Below are 22,484 nucleotides of genomic sequence, written 5' to 3'. Positions count from 1 at the left end.
TTTTTAGTTAGGCTTAAATAGATGGAGTTGCAATAATCTAGTCTAGAGAGGATGGTGGATTAAACAAGGACGACAAAGTGAGAATGATGAAAGTACGATCTCACTTTCCTCAGCATATGAAGACTAAAGAAGCATTTTTTTTACCAAGAAGTTGAGGTGGTCATTGAAGGAGAGAGAGGAGTCTATGATGATGCCAAGGACTTTGCTTGAAAACTCAAGCTGAAGAGTGGAGCTGGAAGATAATGGGATGGAGGTGGGTAAATGACCTAATATTGGGCTGAGCCAAAATAGTTTTGTTTTGGACTCGTTCAATTTCATTGGTACAGAATGTGCCCAGGATTGAAGGTTCATTATACATGCGGATATGTTCTCAGCGAGGTTAGTGAGGTTCGAGTCGGTCTCAAGGAGGATGAGGATATCATCAGCATAGGTGTAGAGAGTTTCCAGGGGGGATAGATGAAGGAGTTTCAAAGAGGACATGTAAATATTGAAAAGGATAGGAGAGAGGGGTGAGCCTTGCGGGACTCCACATATCGGCTTCCAGGAAGGGGATGAAGTACCATTTATGTTAACGGTGTAGGAGCGTAAGCGTAGGAATTTCGAGAACCAGTCTAGGACTGTGGAAATTAAGCCTATTTCAGAGAGTTGGAAGATTAGGATATCAAGATGGACGATGTCAAAAGCTGCGGAGAGGTCGAATTGTAGAAGTACAGCAAATTTGTTGCGAGAATGAAGTTGTTGTACCTTAGAGATTAGTGAGGCTAATAGGGATTCGGTGCTGAAGTTGGGTCTGAAGCCGAATTGGTGGGGTAGGAGAATAGAGAATCTTTCTAGGTAGGATGAGAGTTGAGTGGATATGATGGATTCTAACATCTTGGTTAGGAGAGGGATGTTTGCTATTGGACGGTAATTGGAGGGAATAGAGGGGTCAAGGTCGGTCTTTTTCAGTAGAGGGGTTAGTGCAATATGTTCCATTTAGCATCGTTTATAAGTTTGGTGAGGGAAGTGATGGCCTGTGTAGAGATATTCTCGAATAGGTAGGAGGGGAAAGGATCCAAGGTACATTTGCAAGTTTTTAGTTTGAGGCAGAATTTGGAGACTTGCAATTCGGAGACAAGCTCAAAAACGGTCCAGGATCTGTCGGCTGGAATGGGATTGGAGACAGGTAGGGAAGGGTTGAGGTCAGTAGAGATTAGGGAGTTGTAGGAGACTGTAGGCGGGAAGGAGCATCTTAGGGTGGTAACCTTTTCATTGAAGAATTTTGCAAGGGCATCTGCTGATAGAGACGAGGGGAGCAAGAATGGGTCCTTTTTTGAAGTTAAGGAGTGCCAAATGTTAAACAACGCACTGATCTGGTTGTTGGATCTGGAGATTTTATCTCCGAAGAAATTCTTCCTGGCTTTTTTTAGTAATGAATTGTAAAGTTTAATATTGACCCTCCAGGTCTGTCTATCTGAGGGGGATTTAGATTTTTTTCATTTGTGCTCCAAAGTGCGACATTTCTGTTTCAGCTCTCTATGGAGCGGTAGATACCAAGGGGCCTTTCGGGGGTAGGAGATGGTTTTTGTGGATATTGGAGCGAGGGAGTGATAGATGGATTCGGAGAGGGAGATCCAATTGCACCAGCAGGATTCAGAGTCTGTAGGCTTAGGATTGGAGGAGAGTTGGTTGAGAAATTTGGACCAGAAAAGATTACTCAAAATTTTCTTGCAGAAGGTTATTGAATGGGAGGAATGGGATGGGGATTCAAGGTGTGACACGAAAATGGGGAGGCAAGTAGCCCCTAAGAAGTGGTCAGACCAAGGGACTTGTTCCCAACGGATGTCATCGGTTGAAGTTTTGAAGGCAGTAAGGTCGAGGAAAGTGGTGAAGTCTAGTGTATGTCCTTTTTCGTGGGTTGGAGAAGAGGTAGGTGAGGAAAAACCTAGAGAGGTAAGGAAGTTGTTAAGAAAGAAGGGAGATGGTGGACAGGAATAGAGGGTGGTAGAAGGTATGAGAGGGGAAATGCACATAGATGGCAGAGAATGGAGGGAAAGGGAAGAGCTGGAAACTAGATAGATTTGAGAGGGAAAGAGAAAAATAGAAGAAAGTTGGATGTGAAAGATGGATATTGAGCAGGAATGAAGAAGAAAGAATGAGAAAATAGTAAATATAGAGGAGGCTCTGGAAACAGTTCAGAGCAAAGAGAGAGGGAAGTAGAGACAGGAAACAAAATGATTATAAAAATAAAACAAAGGTAAGAAAAATGATTTTATTTTCAGTTTAATAATTGAAACATGTCAGTTCTCAGGAATTTATTTCTGCTGTCTATATTTTGCATTGTACAAGAGAAAATGTGAGGGGGCACTTTACATGATTAATCATGCGATTACATGTGCAGCCCTAATTATTAACATAGAGCAACATTACCATCCACATGTCCAAATATAACTTGAAGATAATTAAAAAAAATAATACTGTTCACATTATTAACTTTTGCAAACTTCTACATCTGACCAATAGCTTAGGCTTTGTTTATTATAGCCTTCTCCCCCACCCAATACAATGGAACCCACTTAATCACATACCGCTTAATTGCAAAATCCAACTAATCGCATAACACCACAAAAGTCAAATCCAAAATATATCTTCCTATGAAATCGACTGCCTGTTTATATGCATTCTGGTTAATTTAATAAGTCTATTAGCATACCAAAATGGCCTGGTTTATTGCATAGAATATGGCTTTAATATAAATTATTCTCCTGATTCTGCATTAATCCATATATAGAAGGGTTGTTGGTGTAATATCAATTAGAGAATGACACGGGGGAAAAATTTGTCCTCGTCAATGCCCCGACCCTGTGACCACCGTCCCCCGCAGCATCCATAGCAGGTGTGACTTGCTCCAATGCAGATTAGGAGTGGGATGGGGGGTCAATGCAGGTAACGAAGGAAGACTACAAAGTTCTCATTTTCCTGTATGAGGCAGTGCTCTGGTGTTCCCTTCTTTTCACTACTTCCTGGAGCCTAGGGAATCCGCTATCCTGTGCCTGTTTCAGTGCCCTCACCCCCACCTTATGCTTCCTATATAGTGGGGTGCCAGTGATCTTTTTGTATGAGGTGGCGGACTCCATGCACCTTCCTAAACTGCTCAAAACTCTTTCCTGACTGCAGCTGCACTGAACTTCTCTCTCTACTGTAAATTTCTTCAGAGGAGAAGTGAAGCCCTGTAAGAGCCGTGCTTCAAAGAAGCAGAAGGAAAGTGTGGGGATGCAGCCTGCCTTACCTTAGGACTTTCACTACCAGCTCCAAAGTTCTCAAGTTCCTTCCAGCTCCGCAGTTTCTTTGTGGGTGACTCCACTCCAGCAACCCGTCCTCCGTGGCTCTGAAATCCGTCCGAATCGCTACTGCTGCACAACATTAAATAGGATTTTCAAGAGATTATGTGGCAGTAGTGATTGGTCCCCTCACTGCTTGAGCGGGAGGAGAAGACCCAATTGTAAGGCGGTACACTGAAAGGGGTGGAGTCAAAGGCAGAACGGCGTGAGTCGGCGATGAAGAGTCTTGAAGTTGAAGACAACAGAGAACAGACATGGCTGCTGGAACTTGAAGACCAGCCGACAGCGACACCACGGCAAGTTACGGTAATGAAGGAGGGGTGCGTTTACCTGTGAGGACAAAGCTTTTCACCGTTCTTGCTGGCGGTGAAAAGTTTTGTTCCTGTGCCTGCGGCGATTTGGGCTGTAGCGTTTCCGTGCCCCGCGGGCAAATTGCGGCCCACCGCGGCTTCCCGTGGGGTTTGCTCACTGTGTCATTCTTTAAAATCAATTACCCATGTCTGGGGCTATCAGTCAGGTGAATAATCAACAGATGGTGCTCTAGGGGTAAGGCCATGAACTAAATTTGTGGAACATCTCTCCGATTCCATACTGAATTGTAGCTTAAAGTTCTTGAAAAAACACTGAATATGAAGAGAAAGTAAAAAACGGACAGACTTAACATTAAGTGATAAAGTTAAAGTAGTAAACATGCTAAAGGAAATGCAGTCTCAGTCAGAGATTGCTCGGAAATTAGGTATCTCAGTCACATGTTTCTAGGCTGGCTAGAAGAAATAATAAATAAGGAGGCTAGAAGGCTGGCTAGAAGAAATAATAAAACATGTTTCTAAGGCTGGCTAGAAGAAATAATAAAACAATGACAACATAATGACAATCCCGAATGAAAACAGAAATGCATTAGAAAAGCTGCTGATGTTGAGACTGCATTGACAGTGTGGTTCACTAATTCATGTGGTTGTGATGTGCCACTCAGTGGACCAGTTCTGCAGCAGAAGGCCCAGGAATTGGCAAAAAAAGCTAAACAAACCGAATTTCAAGTCAACAACTGGTTGGTTCTGTCATTGGAAGGCTCACAGTGACACTGTCTACAAGCGTATGCATGGTGAGATAAGCTGTCTGCTAATCTCTGGATTTCTGCCCTGTCCGTTACGTAATTACAAACCCGATGACATCTACAACTGTGACAAAAACTGAGATTTATTACCATACAATGCCAGATGGGACCCTGTTAAACAATATGGAGACAATCTCGGGCAGCAAAAAAGGCGAAGGATCAAATTTCAGTGCTGGTCTGTGCAAACATGACAAGCACCGATAAGTATAAACTGCTCGTTATTGGAAAAAGCAAATCACCAATTTTTGGGGGTGGATCAGCAAATATCATCACATACAATGCAAACACTAATGCGTGGACAATGTCAAATTTTTTTTGTGAGCGGCTAATTGCTTTTAACAGTAACATGAAGAGGCAGAGCAGTAGGTTGTTGTTATTGTTGACAACTGTTCTGCACCATCCCAGTGAGGCTGACAAAAATCTCCAACATGTGAAACTGGTTTTCCTGTCGCCAAACACATCGTACATTCAACCATGTGACATGGGTACTATACGAAATTTGAAGGCCCACTACTGTTGCAGTGTCCTGGAAAAAAAAATCATAGCCAAAACTAACAGCAGTGAGGCAAGTCTGTCAGCAAACAGCCTTGAAAAGGCAATAATGTTGCTTGATGCAGTTCATATGCTGCTTCAGGCTTGGAAGGATGTGAAGCAGCAGACAGTTGTTAACTGCTTCCGCAAGGCTGGTTTTGTGGCACATCAGGAACAGGACTCAGATAACACAGATGCCTATGATCTCAATGTTTACTGCTGCTGTCGCTTAGCTTAACTGCTGAGGAATTTGAACAGTTCGTCGAAATGGACACAACAGCAGAGTGTCATGGCATACCAGCTGATGATGAGATCTGTTCATCACAGTAGCCAGCTGGGCCTGGAGGATCAAATGATGAACCTTGCAGCAATGTGGGGGGAGAGAAGAGTGACAGTGACACTGATGACACACCCCCTGCACTGACATTAGCTCAGGCATTTAACGCACTAAAGACTGCACCAGTGGATGGCAAGCATTAGCTGCCCAGATTTCTCATCGATCTATGCAGTAGAGAACTTTGTGCAGTCAAAGCTGTTAAGCATGCGAAAGCAGGCAAAAATCCAGGACTATTTTGCTTCAAAGTAGAATAGAAATCAGAGTACTGATTAATACTGTATGGTGTTTTATTTGTGTTGAATAGTAATAGGAACAGGTTTTCCATTGAAGTGCAATGAATTGTTTTTGTAGCTATGCTACCATTATGACTGGTCGTTTAGTGACCTTTTTTTTTTTTTTTTTAAATAACAGCTTTTATTGAGATACACCTCAAACATAACAGAAACATATAGAATACAGCAGCAAGAAAATAAAGTGCAAGCAACCACACTCCAAACAACACCCAAAGTGTAGTCAAGAACAAATACAAATGTAATCCCCCCAATCAAACAATAACAAACTGCAAAACCCACCCAAGTTCCCCCCCCACCCACCCCCCAGGGACAAAACACAATTCCCACAACACTCAATTAGGTCGAGAAGCATCCAAAACCAGAAAAGAAAAAACCCAAAAATGGAATAGGGATATAAATAGAGGTTCCCCCTAGTCGCCGCCATCCCAGTCCAGTCCCATGGTCAACTCAGTGCCCCAATCCACCCCTGCCACTGATCCCCACAGAAGCCCGAAATCTGCGCCAAATATGAGCATAGCCATGGAGTTTACCATGGCGTAGGGCTGTTAAGTGGTAAAGAAGTTGCCAAGTAAGCAAGCGATGCTCCACCATGGCCCACGTGGGAGGGAGCACCTGGTTCCAAAGGGAAGCACCGGTCCTAACAACAGCTCAAAGGGAGTCTTACCCCCCTCAGATCCCTCAAAAGACCCGAGGCCCTGATATAATGAACCACTTGCAAGTAGGGAAACAAATCTCTGACCCCAAAGCCAAACCTGCCCCGGAGCTCTATAAAGGGTCGAATACGGACCAAAACCGGATCCCACAATTGACCCACACACACTAAGCCCCTAGTTTCCCAATCAGCAAATACTCCACCACCTCGTCCCGGTGGAAAATCTGGATTATATCTTAACGGGGTATACCAGGAATGGCGCCTACCCAGCAATAAACTACCCCGGGTCTGATTCCAAACCCTTAAAGAAGTTCCCACTGAGGACAGGCCACCCTCCAGCCGCACCCTGCCAGGTAACCAAGGCCGATGTAACAAAGGCACCCCACCACTTAAACTTTGCTCTATCTCCACCCACAGTTTCGGCTTCTGCGTCTGCCACTCTAAAAGGGCGCGCAGCTGAGCAGCCTGATAGTATTTTACCACGTTGGGAACCCCCAACCCGCCGTCACCCCTACCCATACATAAGACCGTCCTACTCACCCGAGGTCTCCTTCCAGCCCAAATAAAGTGAGAGATATGCCGTTGAACTCCCTCCAACATGTTCCTACCTACCAAGAGCGGCAGTACTTGAAATAAAAACAAAAGACGAGGCAAAATCATCATTTTCACAACTGCCACCCTACCCAACCAAGAGAAATACTGATCTTTCCAACTAAGCAAATCCTGACGAATACGTCAAAAGAGCGGGGAGAAATTAAGATCATAGAGATCCACTCCCGGAGGTCCGAAATAAACCCCGAGGTAGCGGAGAGAATGCTGAACCCACCGGAACGAAAACTGGTCTCGGAGGTAAGTCACTCGATCATCAGACAAGTTAATGTTAAGGAGCTCAGATTTTCCAACATTGACACGAAATCCCGACACCTTACCATAAGCATCCAACTCCCGTAAGATAGCCTGCAGGGAACCCTCAGGGTCCTCCACCGTAAACAAGAGATCATCCGCAAACAAAGCTAACTTATAATCCCCACCCGGCACCGTAACCCCCTTGATCTCCCGGTTCAGCCGCACCCGGTTCAGCCGCCAGGGGTTCTATCGTCAAAGCGGAGAAGAGGTGAAAGAGGACACCCCTGACGCGTTCCCCTTGCGAGCGAAAAAGTCTCCGAGTAGCCCCCATTTACCTTTATACATCCAATAGGGCAAGTATAAAGGATCTGGATCCAACCCCGCATGCGCGGACCCAAACCTACAGATTCTAAAACCCTGAACAAGAAAGGCCAGGAGACTCTATCGAACGCCTTCTCAGCGTCGACCGACAGAAACACCGTTTCCCTCACTCCCCCCCTTGCCCTTTCAAACAAGTTGTAAACCCGACGAGTATTGTCACCCACCTGTCTACCCGTTACAAAACCCGACTGATCCAGATGGATCAGCCGAGGAATCCAACTCATCAATCTGTCAGCCAAGATCCGCGTAAAAAGCTTAGTGTCAACCCCCAGCAACGAGATCGGCCTATAAGAAGCACACTGCAGGGGATCCTTCCCCTCCTTGGCCAACACCGTCACACCCGCTAATCTCATAAAGTAGGGGAGGGCACTATTCTCTTGCAGGGAGTTAAGAAAACGCAACAAAGGAGGCAGCAAAAGATCCTGAAAGCGTTTATAATATCGAACAGTAAAACCATCCAACCCTGGCGACTTGCCAAGGGGCATAGAACGCAGCGCTCCACGAGCCTCAACCAACGTGAGAGGACGGTCCAACCGTGCCACATCATCAGGCGCAATCCGGGGCAACTCCGCCAAAGCCAAATAATCGTCTAGGTCAGGTAAGGACCCAGAAGTTTCCGGTGCATAGAGATGGGAGTAATACTCCACAAAACGTGCCCGAATAGCATCCTCGTTCCGCAACAACTCACCAGAGGCTGCACGTAGCGAGAGAATCTGATTGCGCTTCTGCCGCACTTTCAGACGATGGGCAACCAATCGACTAGCTTTATTAGAAAATTCAAAATAGCGCTGTTTGAGAAGTTGTAAATTATGGTGTAAACGCTCCAGGTCTAAAGCCTGAAGATCCCGGCGTGCTTGAAACAAGCGTTCCCGTAATGCAACATCCCAAGGGCTACGCTTGTGCAAGCCCTCCAACCGACCAATCAAAATCAGCAAAGCCGCTGCCTCTTCCCGTCGTTTACGTTGCCGGGCTGAGGCCAGGGCTATCACTCTGCCCCTAAGGGTGGCCTTTAACCCCTCCCAAACCACTTCCAACGAAGCACCACATTCTACATTCACATCTAAATATTCCTGTATCCACCCTTCAATCTGCACTCCCACCTCCGGATCATCCAGGAGACTATCATTAAAACGCCAGAATTTGCGTCCCGAGCCACCACCCTCTCCCAGGAACCGCAACCAAACTGGGGCATGATCCGACCATGTTAGGGACTCAATCCCCGCTGATTCCACCCTCCGAAGCAGTTCCCGCTCCACAAAAACATAATCAATTCTAGAATAAGAGGAATGGATACCCGAAAAATAAGTATAATCTTTAACCGATGGATGGAGCCACCGCCAACAATCCACCACATTCAGAGTAGCCAAGGCCTCCCTCAACAGTTTACGATCCCGCCTCCCATATTGATCCGCCCTCCCTGAGTTATCCAAATGAGGGGTTACTGTGAGATTAAAATCCCCACCTAAAACCAGGGCACCCCCCTTAAACCTGAGAATTCTAGGCACTAACTCTCGAAAGAAGACCCCCTGACCCTCATTGGGAGCATAAACATTAACCAGTGAGTACAAGAACCCCTCAATCAAAGCCTCCAACATTATATATCTACCCTGAGGATCCCGCACCACCCTCTGCACTTCACAACGAATCCCCTTACGAACAAGAATACCCACCCCACCCTTCTTAGAGGTGCCTACCCTGGAAGTCCAGAAGGCCTGAGGAAACCTAGAATCCCTAACTAGAGATTCATGGGACTGGAGTAGATGTGTCTCCTGGACGAAACATACATCAGCCCGCAAGCGAAGCAGCTCCCTATAGAAAGCTCGTCTCTTATTGGGGGAATTTAGACCCCTGATATTATAAGAGACCAACCGGAATCCCTCCATGATCCAAAGATAAGAATGGCAATGCAACCCCAACCCCTGCCAACTTGTCCCCACATCTCCCGCAACCCCCCCCAACCCACTCCCCCACCCCCCCCTCCCCCAAAGTGAGAGTCCACAGATCTCCCACCAGCATACAAGGAAGTGATCCATCTCCATGGCCCCATACACAAACCCCACAACACAACACTAACTGTCAAATACAGTTCCCACAACAATCCCCAGAATTCAATCCGCCAACCCCCAAACCCCCCCCGCACCACACTTCTCACTCCCCCCTCCCCCACAGTACAACATTCACCCACAGAACACCAATACATCTCTCCAACTTCCCCCTTCCCACCCTCCCCCAGAACCAGTCCATGGGCAGCCCCCTCACAGTTCCTTTCCAAAACTCAAACCCAGGTACCCAGCTCCAAGGAGGGGTCCATACACACACCCCCTGCAGGTAGGGAAGTATTGAAAAAACTGGAACAATACAAGCACAGTCAGTCAGCTCTCAGGGGGGGGGGCACTGGATGTAGAAGCAGTAGCCGGAAGAGGGAGTCCCCCTCCACGACCGCCCCTCCCGCTCCGGGATCCTCTCTCCACTCGCTGCCATCGGGAGGGGGCGGGAGGCGCCACCCCATTCAGCACCGCTCCCCCTGCAGGAACAGCCTCCTCCGGGACCTCAATACCCGCTTGCTGCAATAGACCACGAGCCTCCCGCACTGTAGTGACTTTTGTATGAACTCCATTTGATGGTAATCACCACCCCAAAAGGGTAAGTCCAGCAGTAGCGCAAATTACTACGCTGCAATGCTTTGGTCACATCTCTGAACGCCCGTCGTTTCTGGAGCGTGCCCGCAGCCAGGTCTTGATAAAACTCCAACCGATGGCCTTCCCACGTAACTGTGCCCATCTCCCGGGCTCTGCGGAAGATCTGTTCTTTAAGGGTAAAGCTCAGGAGGCAAAGTACAATATCTTTAGGTTGATCGGATGTCCGAGGTCCCAGGGCTCGATGTGCCCACTTAATTCCCGGCTCCAGGGTATCATCTTGTAAGAGCCACCTGATCAGCTTAATAATAGTAGCACGCACATCTTTAAACTCAGGTAAGTCCGGTAGGCCCCGCACCCTCAAATTATTACGCCGGGTGCGGTTCTCCAGGTCCTCAACTTTGTCCAGGAGGATTTGATAATCAGCAGAGGCAGTTTCCAAGGATCTTTGCACCTCGGTCACATTCTCCTCGCAGCTATCCAGCCTCATCTCCACAACCTCCACCCTGGTGCCCACCTCCACCAAATCCGTTCGCAGCTCTTGCACCGCTTCCCGGACCTGCACAGCCACAGCCGAAATTTCAGATTTCACCTCGGTAATCCAACGCTGCATGTCCGCTTTAGTAAGCGGTTCCGGCGGGGCATCAACCTGCCCTGGCTCAACCAGCATATCAGCGACCGCAGCGATAGCACCACTCAATCGCGCCGCTTCCCCGCTGCTGGTCTCCGGGCCCGCACCACCACGTGCTACCCGGCCCAGCGCCTGCTCCATCGTGCGCTGGCCAGGTTTGTCACCGGGTAATTTTTGCGCGTTGCCATGGGGTTCCCCGATCCTTCACACACCTCACCACCGCTCGGGGAGTGGAAAAATGCGCCGTTTACACAACTTTAATCAGTTAGATCGCCGGGCCCGAACGGAGCTTTCAGTTTAAGCTCCCATCCGCGGCGATGACGTCACTTCCTCTCCGTTTTGTGACCTTTTGATTGTGACTTTCCAATTCACTACTGTATTCTGACTGGTCGCGTTGTGAACTTTTGATTTTAACTTTTTAATAAATCTTACTTCATCCAGGCCATCATGTTCCACATTGGTATTGTTGTGGGCTTTCTGTACACTACAGTATGCAGTACTGTACAGTATAGGTCTATGCACATACGTTTCAACATATGTTCCAGTTATTCGAGTAGCCTGGTTAATCGCATAAGCAGAGCTTGCATGGCAGCTATGTAATTAAGTGGGTTCCACTGTACCAATTATTTCAGCCCTAGAATTTCCAAAACACTGAGGACCAGATTTGAAAAGTGGCACCATAACTGGCAGGCACCTGAAAAAATGGCGCTGGTCGCCTGTCACTCAGATTATGGCACTGTTTTCAGAATTGCGGCCTGTGTCAAAGGTAGGCACTGGAAATGTAGGCCAGGGTTCCGGTGCCTACCTTTGATATAAAATCATGCTTAGTGGCACCAAACATCATTCTCGCCCATAACCACACCTCTTTTGACATTTGGCACCACTAGAAATTTGCATAGATGCGATTCCAGCACCGTGTTTTGAAGGCGCCTACTTTTTTCCTTTTAATTTGTTTTTAATTGCACAGTCAGTTACCATGACGTTAATGCCAATTAAAACAATTAAGTTAGGCACTGGTAGAGCGCCTATAGAATCTGGGCCTGAGTGGCTAAATATTGACCCTATGTTTTAAAGCAATTTTATACCTTCAAAAGTGGGGAAAAAAAAAAAAAAAAAGGAACAAACGCTGCAGATATGAGACAGGAAAAAAGGAGCAGAGATGGCCATCATCAGTATAAAACCGTAGAGAAATTTAATTAATCAACAGCTGACCTTAAGCTTACAGCTTAATACTGACCTTGGCCATCTCTGTAAATTCTCTCTTATACTTCCAAATGTACAGAACAAAACCTAAATATTTCCTAAAATTTTCTTTAGAATATAAACAGTATATTCTTGGAAGAAGGGGGCTGAAATACTCCAATCCATGCTAAAAAAAAATATTAAAAAAAGTGCACAACAGCTTTCATTGATGACATTTAGGCTTTGCCATCTGTGAGCTGTCTTGGGTATGCTAATCCCTTTCCCCAGGCAGAGGGAGTCTGTCACTGAAGAGACTCCTTCAGTGTGCTATAAGAGATGGCCATAACATTCATGATTACAGGAGAAAGCTCGCCACTGCATTGAAATATTAAAGCCTGAAAGCTCTCACCTTGACAGCTGTTTCCGAACCTTCTTCCTTAAAATCGTCGTATTTCATTACCTCGGCCATAATGAAACCTTTTTCAAAATCCGTATGAATCTTCCCGGCAGCCTGAGGAGACCTTGTCCCTTTCTGTCAAGAGAAGGACCAGGAGAAAATTAATTGAAGACAGATTGCAGATGGCATCTCTCTGTTTCCTGCCACTAAAACTCTGTTTCTTATCTGTTAACATGCTAGGGTTCCAGTCACTTTATGCTTGGTATCGGGCAGTTCAGATAACTGTTCATAGTCCAGATAAAATCCTGTGTTTCCAGGAGAGGCAACATTGGTTCCCTTTTGTTAAATCACCATCAACAGATGTATTGATCTGAGATACAGCCCACATATGTTGGTATTGGTTGTGCTTCTATCTTAGATTCTGATAGTGACCTAAAGATTTTATTTCAAGGTAAGTTCAAGAACTAGATCATCAAACTTTAGATGATAAATGAGGTCACTGAATAGATGTCCCCTTTTTTTTCCTATCCTTTAGTCCAAGGACAACCCTTGCCAGTACCATGTAAAAATACAGAGGCTCTTGGTGCTAGAAATTTCCAAGAACCTCATTAAACAAACACACTGTTTTATTGCACAACAGAGCCTGTTGTAATGTTGACAATTTTATAAGTACTTGGCTGAAACACAAGTCTACAACAACCCAAAACAGGTGGTATAGAGAGGTAATAGGGGGTCTCAAACGCTCATAGCTATAAGCCTGACATTCTTTTCAAGGCTAATAACTACAAAGTGAGCTGTTTCAGGTTGTTGTAGACTTGTGTTTCAGCCAAGTCTTAAAGATTTCAGTGTGTTTCACAAGAGTTTGGAGAATTAATTTTATAAGTACACCATAAAGGAATTTGCATATGTGCTGTGTGTACAATATATCCCCAAACCTTCTAGTGATGCACATACGTTTACCTGCCAAACAAAATATCATGAATAAAGCAGTGTGAAGGTTTTGCAACTAAGAATCCAGAAAGAGAATTCAAACATATGCAGGAGAAGAAAACTGCCCTCCCATTCTAATTGCTCCATATGTTAAATTGGGAGACAATACATTCTATGCACACACAGCAATGGAGAGAAAGCTGGGAAATAATCGTGACCTGAAGCCTGCTTAATAAAGCATGTTAGAGCACTAAGGAGCCTGACACTGGAAAGCAGAGTTTTTACAATAAAAGATGTATTGGATTAATATGCCTATTCACTGATGCTTATCTGACTAAAAATCATAGTATATTAGACCAGAGAGATTTACAATCTGTCTTAAAGACAAATCAGCTTTCAGATTTCCTAATACAGGGTAAACCATTTTTTTTCAATTGAACAGGAAAAGGGACCTATTTAACTATGCAAAATAATACTTCAATACAATAAAACGCTGTGGTGTTTTCATTACAGACTCTATTTAAAACAAATATGACTGAGAAAGAGATGTTGTTTTATTTTAAAGCAGAAAACCAAAATAGAAACAGCACTGTGTGCTTTATAAATAGGCCTCAATTACAGAAGGTGTATTTAATTTCTTCTCTGAACTGCCTAAAATGTAAAAACCTAACATAATCACAACAAAATGCAAACAACTAAATTATACTGGTGGCTGAGAACAGAGAAATGATTTTCTTTGAATGGAATGAAAGCAGGAGAAAAACCCACCATGGACCCAGATGTGTGTGAAGGGGACAGATTAAAAGACTAGATAATACATTTGTTCATTTCAAAAGTTTGTAGTTTATAATTTGCAGTTACAAATTTCCAGATATTATTCATTCTGAAAAGCCAGTCTAGAATGTATTTACATTTAAACGCAATCTGCTATAGTTCAGCATTCATTGTCCTACAGGAATAAATTACCATATATACGTACTTGAATATAAACCAATCTGAATATAAACTGAGGTTACCTTTTTCCCTCAAAAAAGGAGGAAAAAAGGTTGAATCGAATATAAACCAAAATTAGAAATTTGGGTGATCCTAGTGAGAAAGTCTACAAAGACTAGACATCCTTGCCATGATTTTAACACAATTTATTTATCTTTAAATATTTTTATTAGAACAAAACCATAAACATTTACAACAATAGCAATTTAAACAATATGGGGCTCATTTTCAAAAAAACGAGATATCCAAAAGACAGCATAAACCAGTACTTGGACATCTTACTTACCTTCACTGTTATCCCCCACCCCCCTCTTCCTCAGCATGGTCTTTACTGTTCTGGCACTCAACACATCACAAAGCTATAGCTTTCCAATTATGTACAGAATTCATTGGTGGAAAAGGAATTCCAGAAATGCAGGGTAAAATGTAGTTTACCTTAATTTAATGCAGTGTTTATATACCACTAAATCAGTGACCACCAATATCAAAGCCAAGTGGATTTAATAATTTTAGCACTACAAAGCAGATGGGAGTGGCCTCACCAACTTGTGAAAAATGTAGATCAGCGAAGAACACTTATATTCATGCATTTTGGGAACAGGTCACCAGATATAAGGCAACTCTTGTGGGAGTTCCTATCAGAAAGATGGTTGAACAATTAGTATTAGATAAACCGGAGGCATTTCAGATCATTTATTATCAAATAATTTTTTTTGAGCTTAGCACAGGAAAAATACCGACAACACAACCTGATACAGACAAGCTCAGAGTTTCAAAACAACCAAATAACACCACCAACCCCTACCCCCCAACACTCCCTCCCAGATTATTTATAAATAAGTTAAATACCACCGGTCCCATTACAGATCCCTGTGGCACTCCATTGTTTACTCTGTTTACTGAGAAAAATGACCCTCTGTTTTTTATCTGATAACCAATTCCTAAATCCACAACTGAACTTTGCCACCTATCCCATGACTCTTTAATTTTCTCAGACGTCTCTCATAAGGAACTTAATCAAAAACTTTCTGAAAATCTAGATACACTACATGAACTGGATCACCTTTATCCATATGTTTATTCACACCTTCAAAAAAGTCAAGCAAATTGGTGAGGCGAGGCAAGATATCCCTTGGCTGAACCCATGCTGACTCTGTCTCATTAAATCATATTTGTCTAAGTGTTCCACAATTTTATTTTTTATAATCATTTCCACCATTTTGCCCAACACCGAAGTCAGGCTTATCAATCTGTAATTTCCCGGATCTCCCCTGAAACCCTTTTAAAAAATAGACATAATATTGGCCACCCTTCAATCTTCGGGTACTACAGATGATTTTAACGATAGGTTACAGATCATAACAGCAGGTCAGCAATTTCATGTTTGAGTTCTTTCAGTATCCTGGTGTGTATACCATCCGGTCCAGGCTATTTATCACTTTTTAACTTGTCAATTTGTCTTAGTACATCTTCCAGATTCACCGAAATTTCTTTCTGTTCCTCCGCATCATCACCCTTAAAAACCATTTCCGGATGAGGTAGATATCTTACATTTTCTTCTATAAAGACTGAAGCAAAGAATTCATTCCATCTCTCCGCTATGGCCTTATCCTCCCTGAGCGCCCCTTTTGCTCATTGATCATCCAAGGGTCCCACAGATTCCCTCACAGGTTTTCTGCTTCTGATGTTTGTTTGTTTTTTATATTTTCTTTCACCAAGAATCTAAGTTTTTTTTCATGGCAAACAAAGAAAAATAGGAAAGAAGACCTTGCCGCATGTTAGCAAGCCTACCTAGACTAAAGTGCATGCAGAGAAATAGTTCCACAGCTTCTTCCAATTAAGCACAGTTACTTACCGTAACAGGTGTTATCCAGGGACAGCAGGCAGATATTCTTGACTGATGGGTGACGGCACCGACGGAGCCCCGGTACGGACAATTTTAGAGTGATTGCACTCTAAGAACTTTTAGAAAGTTCTAGCTCGGCCGCACCGCGCACGCGCGAGTGCCTTCCCGCCCGACAGAGGCGCGCGGGTCCCTCAGTTAGTATAAGCCAGCTAAGAAGCCAACCCGGGGAGGTGGGTGGGACGCAAGAATATCTGCCTGCTGTCCCTGGATAACACCTGTTACGGTAAGTAACTGTGCTTTATCCCAGGACAAGCAGGCAGCATATTCTTGACTGATGGGTGACCTCTAAGCTAACAAAAAGAGGGATGGAGGGAAGGTTGGCCATTAAGAAAACAAATTTTGTAAAACAGACTGGCCGAAGTGACCATCCCTTCTGGAGAATGCATCCAGACAATAATGAGATGTAAAAGTGTGAACTGAGGACCAAGTAGCAGCTTTGCAGATTTCCTCAATAGGAGTGGAACGGAGGAAAGCTACAGATGCTGCCATCGCTCTGACTCTATGGGCCGTGACAGAACCTTCCAGTGTCAGTCCGGTCTGAGCATAACAGAATGAAATGCACGCTGCCAGCCAATTAGACAACGTACGTTTAGAAACAGGACGTCCCAATTTATTCGGATCAAAGGACAGAAAAAGCTGGGGAACTGATCTGTGGGGTTTCGTACGCTCCAGATAGTAAGCAAGAGCCCTTTTACAATCCAAAGTATGCAGAGCTTGTTCCCCAGAATGAGAATGAGGTTTTGGAAAGAAAACCGGTAGAACAATGGATTGGTTGAGATGAAATTCAGAAACAACCTTGGGGAGAAACTTTGGATGTGTACGCAGAACCACCTTGTCATGGTGAAAAACCGTAAAAGGTGGATCTGCAACCAGTGCATGAAGCTCACTGACTCTCCTGGCAGAGGTAAGAGCAATAAGGAAAAGTACTTTCCAAGTGAGAAATTTGAAAGGAGAAGTAGCTAAAGGTTCAAATGGAGGTTTCATTAAAGCTGAAAGAACCACATTGAGATCCCAGATAACCGGAGGGGCTTTAAGAGGTGGTTTAACATTGAAAAGCCCACGCATGAACCTGGACACCAGGGGATGAGCTGAAAGAAGTTTTCCATGGACTGGCTCATGAAAAGCTGCAATGGCACTGAGGTGGACTCTGATGGAAGAGGACTTCAGGCCAGAGTCAGACAAAGAAAGAAGATAATCTAACAACGTCTCCACTGCCAGGGAAGTGGGATCAAGATGATGAAGAAGACACCAGGAAGAAAATCTCGTCCACTTTTGATGGTAACATTGTAGAGTGGCTGGTTTCCTGGAGGCATCCAGAATGGAACGAACGGGCTGAGACAAAAGAGTATCAGTCGAGTTCAGCCCGAGAGATACCAAGCCGTCAGGTGTAGAGACTGGAGGTTGGGATGCAGAAGGGTTCCCTGCTGTTGCGTAAGCAGAGAAGGAAACAGAGGAAGAAGAAAAGGTTCCCTGGAACTGAGTTGAAGTAGAAGGGAGAACCAATGTTGCCTGGGCCACCTCGGAGCAATCAGAATCATGGTGGCTCGTTCCCTCTTGAGCTTGAACAAGGTTCTCAACATGAGAGGTAGAGGAGGGAAGGCGTATAGGAACAGATTCGACCAGTCGAGGAGAAAAGCATCTGCTGTTAGACGGTGCGGAGAGTAAAGTCTGGAGCAGAATAGGGGCAGCTGATGATTGTGAGGAGCTGCAAAGAGGTCTATCTGAGGAGTGCCCCATTGATCGAAGATAGACTGCAGAGTTACGGGATCGAGTGTCCACTCGTGAGGTTGGAGAATTCTGCTGAGTTTGTCCGCTAAAGAATTCTGAGCCCCCTGAATGTATATAGCTTTCAGGAAGAGATGATGATCTATGGCCCAAGTCCAGATCTTCTGGGCTTCCTGGCATAAAAGGCGAGAGCCTGTCCCACCCTGTTTGTTGATGTAGTACATCGCAACCTGATTGTCTGTGCACAACAGAAGGACCTGCGGAAAGAGAAGATGTTGGAAGGCCTTGAGGGCGTAAAACATCGCTCTGAGTTCCAGGAAATTGATTTGATGTTTCCTTTCCTGGGCTGACCAAAGACCTTGAGTCTGGAACTCGTTCAAGTGAGCTCCCCATGCATACAGAGAGGCGTCGGTGGTGATGACTAGTTGATGAGGAGGTTGATGGAACAGAAGACCTCTGGATAGATTTGAGGATACCAACCACCATTGAAGAGACTGACGAAGAGATGATGTCACAGATATGTGTCGTGAGCAAGGATCCGACACTTGGGACCACTGGGTAGCAAGGGTCCATTGAGGAGTGCGCAGGTGAAGACGGGCGTGAGGTGTGACATGAACTGTGGATGCCATGTGCCCCAAGAGTACCATCATTTGTCTTGCTGAGATGGACGGCAGTGGAAGCACCTGCTGACATAGAGACTGAAGAGTCTGGAGACGATTGGATGGTAGGAAAGCTCTCATTAGGAGTGTATCCAGGATCGCTCCAATGAATTGAAGTCTCTGAGTGGGAATGATATGAGATTTGGGTAGATTGATCTCGAATCCCAGAAGTTGTAGAAACTGGATGGTTTGGTTGGTGGCCAGAAGAACTGCTTGAGCGGATGTGGCTTTGATCAACCAATCGTCCAGGTAAGGAAATACATGAAGGTGGTGAGAGCGTAGAAATGCCGCTACCACAATGAGACATTTGGTGAATACCCTTGGAGATGAGGCAAGACCGAAGGGCAGCACCTTGTACTGGTAATGACAATGATTGATCATGAATCGGAGATATGGTCTTGAGGTTACATTGATCGGTATGTGAGTGTAAGCCTCTTTGAGATCGAGGGAGCATAGCCAGTCGTTTTGATTTAGAAGGGGATAAAGGATGGCTAAAGAAAGCATCTTGAATTTTTCTTTTACTAGATGAATGTTGAGATCGCGAAGATCCAGGATGGGTCTGAGATCTCCTGTTTTTTTGGGGACTAGAAAGTAACGGGAGTAGAATCCCTGCCCCTTTTGATGTAGAGGAACTTCCTCTATAGCGTTCAGAAGGAGGAGGGATTGTACCTCCTGAATAAGGAGGGCCGATTGAGGACTGTTCAAAGCAGACTCTTTTGGCAGGCTTTGAGGTGGAAGAGTCTGAAAGTTGAGAGAGTAGCCGTGGCGGATGATGTTGAGGACCCATTGGTCCGATGTGATTACTTCCCACCGGCTGAGGAACAGAGAAAGTCGACCTCCTATAGGCTGAGGCAGGAGAGCAGGAATAGGGATACTGGCTATACTGTGGAGAATGAAGTCAAAAGGGCTGTGACTTCTGCTGAGGAGGTTGTTTTACAGCTTGTTGCTGCTGCTGTTGTCTGGGAGGCTGACGTTGTTGTTGCCTCTGACGCCTAGGTTGCTGAGCAGTGGTAGGCAATGGACGAGCTGTGAAGCGGCGTTGATAGGCCGATTGCTGCCTATATGGTCTTGGCGGAGGAGGCTTCTTTTTATTCTTAAGCAGGGTATCCCAGCGCGTCTCATGAGCAGAGAGCTTTTGTGTGGTTGAGTCCATGGAATCCCCAAAGAGCTCATCCCCTAGGCATGGGGCGTTGGCTAACCGATCTTGATGGTTAACATCAAGCTCGGATACCCGAAGCCAGGCCAAACGACGCATAGCTACTGACATTGCTGTCGCTCTGGATGTTAGTTCAAAGGTGTCATATATGGATCTAACCATAAACTTACGTAATTGGAGAAGAGACGACAAGCATGTGTGAAAAGCGGGATGCTTTCGTGAAGGAAGATATTTTTCGAAAGAAGCCATGGTGGTAAGGAGATGCTTTAAATAAAAAGAAAAATGAAAAGCATAATTACCAGCCCTATTTGCCAACATAGCATTTTGGTAGAGCCTCTTACCAAATTTATCCATGGCTCTTCCTTCTCTGCCAGGAGGGACAGATGCATATACACTGGCTCCTGAAGTCTTTTTAAGGGTGGATTCGACAAATAAGGATTCATGTGGAAGTTGAGGTTTGTCGAACCCAGGAATGGGAATTACCTTGTATAGAGAATCCAGTTTACGTGGGGCCCCTGGGACAGTTAAAGGAGTCTCTAAATTCTTATAGAAAGTTTCCCTCAAGATGTCATGAAGGGGAAGTTTCAAAAATTCCTTTGGAGGCTGATCAAAATCAAGGGCATCCAAAAAAGCTTTAGACTTTTTGGATTCAGCCTCCAAAGGAATGGACAAGGACTCGCACATCTCTTTCAAAAAACTGGAGAAAGAGGAAGTGGCCTGTTTGGAGGATGGGTCAGGGACAGCCGAATCCTCCTCCTCTGAGGAACATTCGCCTTCAGAAAGAAAGGGTTCCTCTGAGTCTCCCCACAGATCAGGGTCTCTGACATGGGAAGAATGGTCCCGAGACTCAGGTGTAGACGTTTGCATGTGTCGGGTTTTGCGCACCGACTTACCCGACCTCATCGATACCGAGTCAGGAGAAGTTAACGGTCGCACCGGTGCCGAAGTCTGCACCGATTGATGGTGAGCTCTCGGCTCCGGTGCAAGGACTGGCATCGATACCGATGAGGTTAGGTGAAGCGGTACCGAGACAGTGGAAGCGGGTAACACGGGTTCCACAATCGGTATCGATACGGGTTGTTCCACAACCGGTACCGATGGCTCGGTGCGGACTGGCACCGGAAGGTTCGGTGTCATGATAGCAGGAAGGAGTCGTTCTAATTGCTCCTTAAGCTGCACCTGAAGGATGGCCGTAATGCGGTCATCGAGGGATGGCACCGGTACCGCTTTTTTCTTCTGCGGTACCTGCGGTGCCGCTCGACGCCCCGGAGATGAGGAGCCCGATGTCGAGGGACTCACCTCTATAGGGGCGGAGCGCTTCCGCTGGCGTCTTACAGGCGGCAGGATTGGACTCACTGCACTCGAGGCCGGAAGACGTTCCAGCGGGGAAGGCTTCTTAGCCGGCTTACCTGACTGTTGAGATGCCGGTGTGGAATCACGCGGCGTTGAAGACGAGGGTGCCGACTGAATCGGTGCCGAAGCCGGAGTTGAAGGAACGGGGTCGGACATCTCGGCACCGAACAACAATCGCTGTTGAATTTGGCGATTTTTTAATGTCCGTTTTTTTAAAGTAGCACAGCGGGTGCAAGTAGAGGCCTGATGCTCAGGACCCAAACACTGTAAACACCAGTTGTGTGGGTCCGTGAGAGATATAGGCCTAGCACACCGCTGGCACTTTTTAAAACCCGGTTGAGGGGGCATGAAAGTAAAAACGGCTTCCGCCAAATCGAAGGCCGAGGCTTCGATGGTGGCAGAAGGCCCCGCCGGGGAAAACCGAAAATTGAAGAAAAAAAAAAAAAAAGTTTTTTTTTTTTTTTTTTTACAAAATTGAAAGAAAGAAAAAAGGCAATGAAGCCAAAACGTTTACGCGAGCGGGAAGGCAAGTTAGGAAAAAATTTCAACAGCCGTTGAAAACGCGTCTTCTTAGCTCCGCGGAAACTAAGAAACTGAGGGACCGCGCGCCTCTGTCGGGCGGGAAGGCACTCGCGCGTGCGCGGTGCGGCCGAGCTAGAACTTTCTAAAAGTTCTTAGAGTGCAATCACTCTAAAATTGTCCGTACCGGGGCTCCGTCGGTGCCGTCACCCATCAGTCAAGAATATGCTGCCTGCTTGTCCTGGGATAAACAGAGGATCCTGGTATAGTTATGTTTTTAGCATTAGCCAGTGATTTTACACACATCATGCCATGTTATTTAAATTTGGACTAACTTATTTGAATATTCAGTTGCTTGGCAGGTAACACAGCTCATTAACATTTTTCATGCCAAAAGGAAGTTAAGTGTTTGATCACTACCAGCTGCTATTGTAGGTAAGGGATTCAATTGTTTGGAAGACAAGAGAAGATGCTTAGAAGAGTTTTGTTTTGAAAATTGAACTTCCTAACTCCTGCACACCTCAGCTTTGATCCTTATTGTTCTGGCCCTCAACAAACCTGACGCCGATACTCTGTTCTGGGCTGGTGATGCTTAAGGCCACACACCTGCCCAGAACAGAGTATCGGCATCAGATTTGCTGAGGGCCAGAACAATAAGGATCAATGCTGAGGTGTGCAGGAGCTTCAATACACTTAAGCTGCCAGTTCCCACCCTCTCCGGGATTCTCGGAGCTGGAGGGAGCTAGCAGGTCTTGAGCATGTGCAAATGCTCAAGGCCTTGCACTTGCCCAATTGGCTTTAACTTCGTTGTGGGCAAGAATGTTAAGGATAAATGCCGGGGGGGGGAGGGGAAAAAGGATAGCAGTGGTGGTAGTGACGGTGATTTGAGGGGTTGAATGGAGTGCAGGAGAGTAACAATGGTT

The 22,484-nt window shown here is 45.5% G+C and overlaps 1 protein-coding gene across 2 annotated transcripts in view; it reads right to left on the bottom strand.

Annotated features, from left to right (window-relative positions):
- The window catches only part of OLA1 (Obg like ATPase 1), a 488,867-nt gene that overhangs the window by 38,151 nt on the left and 428,232 nt on the right, over positions 1-22,484 (bottom strand). For both annotated transcript variants that reach the window (XM_033946390.1, XM_033946391.1), the window contains exon 10: positions 12,333-12,455. In XM_033946390.1, coding sequence (XP_033802281.1) covers positions 12,333-12,455 — 123 coding nt within the window. The remainder of the gene's footprint in view (positions 1-12,332; positions 12,456-22,484) is intronic.

The sequence above is a fragment of the Geotrypetes seraphini genome, chromosome 5 (genome assembly GCF_902459505.1).
Source record: "Geotrypetes seraphini chromosome 5, aGeoSer1.1, whole genome shotgun sequence".
NCBI lineage: Eukaryota > Metazoa > Chordata > Amphibia > Gymnophiona > Dermophiidae > Geotrypetes > Geotrypetes seraphini.
The sequence above is the reverse complement of the archived record's forward strand: the minus strand, read 5'-3'. Positions and strand labels throughout refer to the sequence as shown.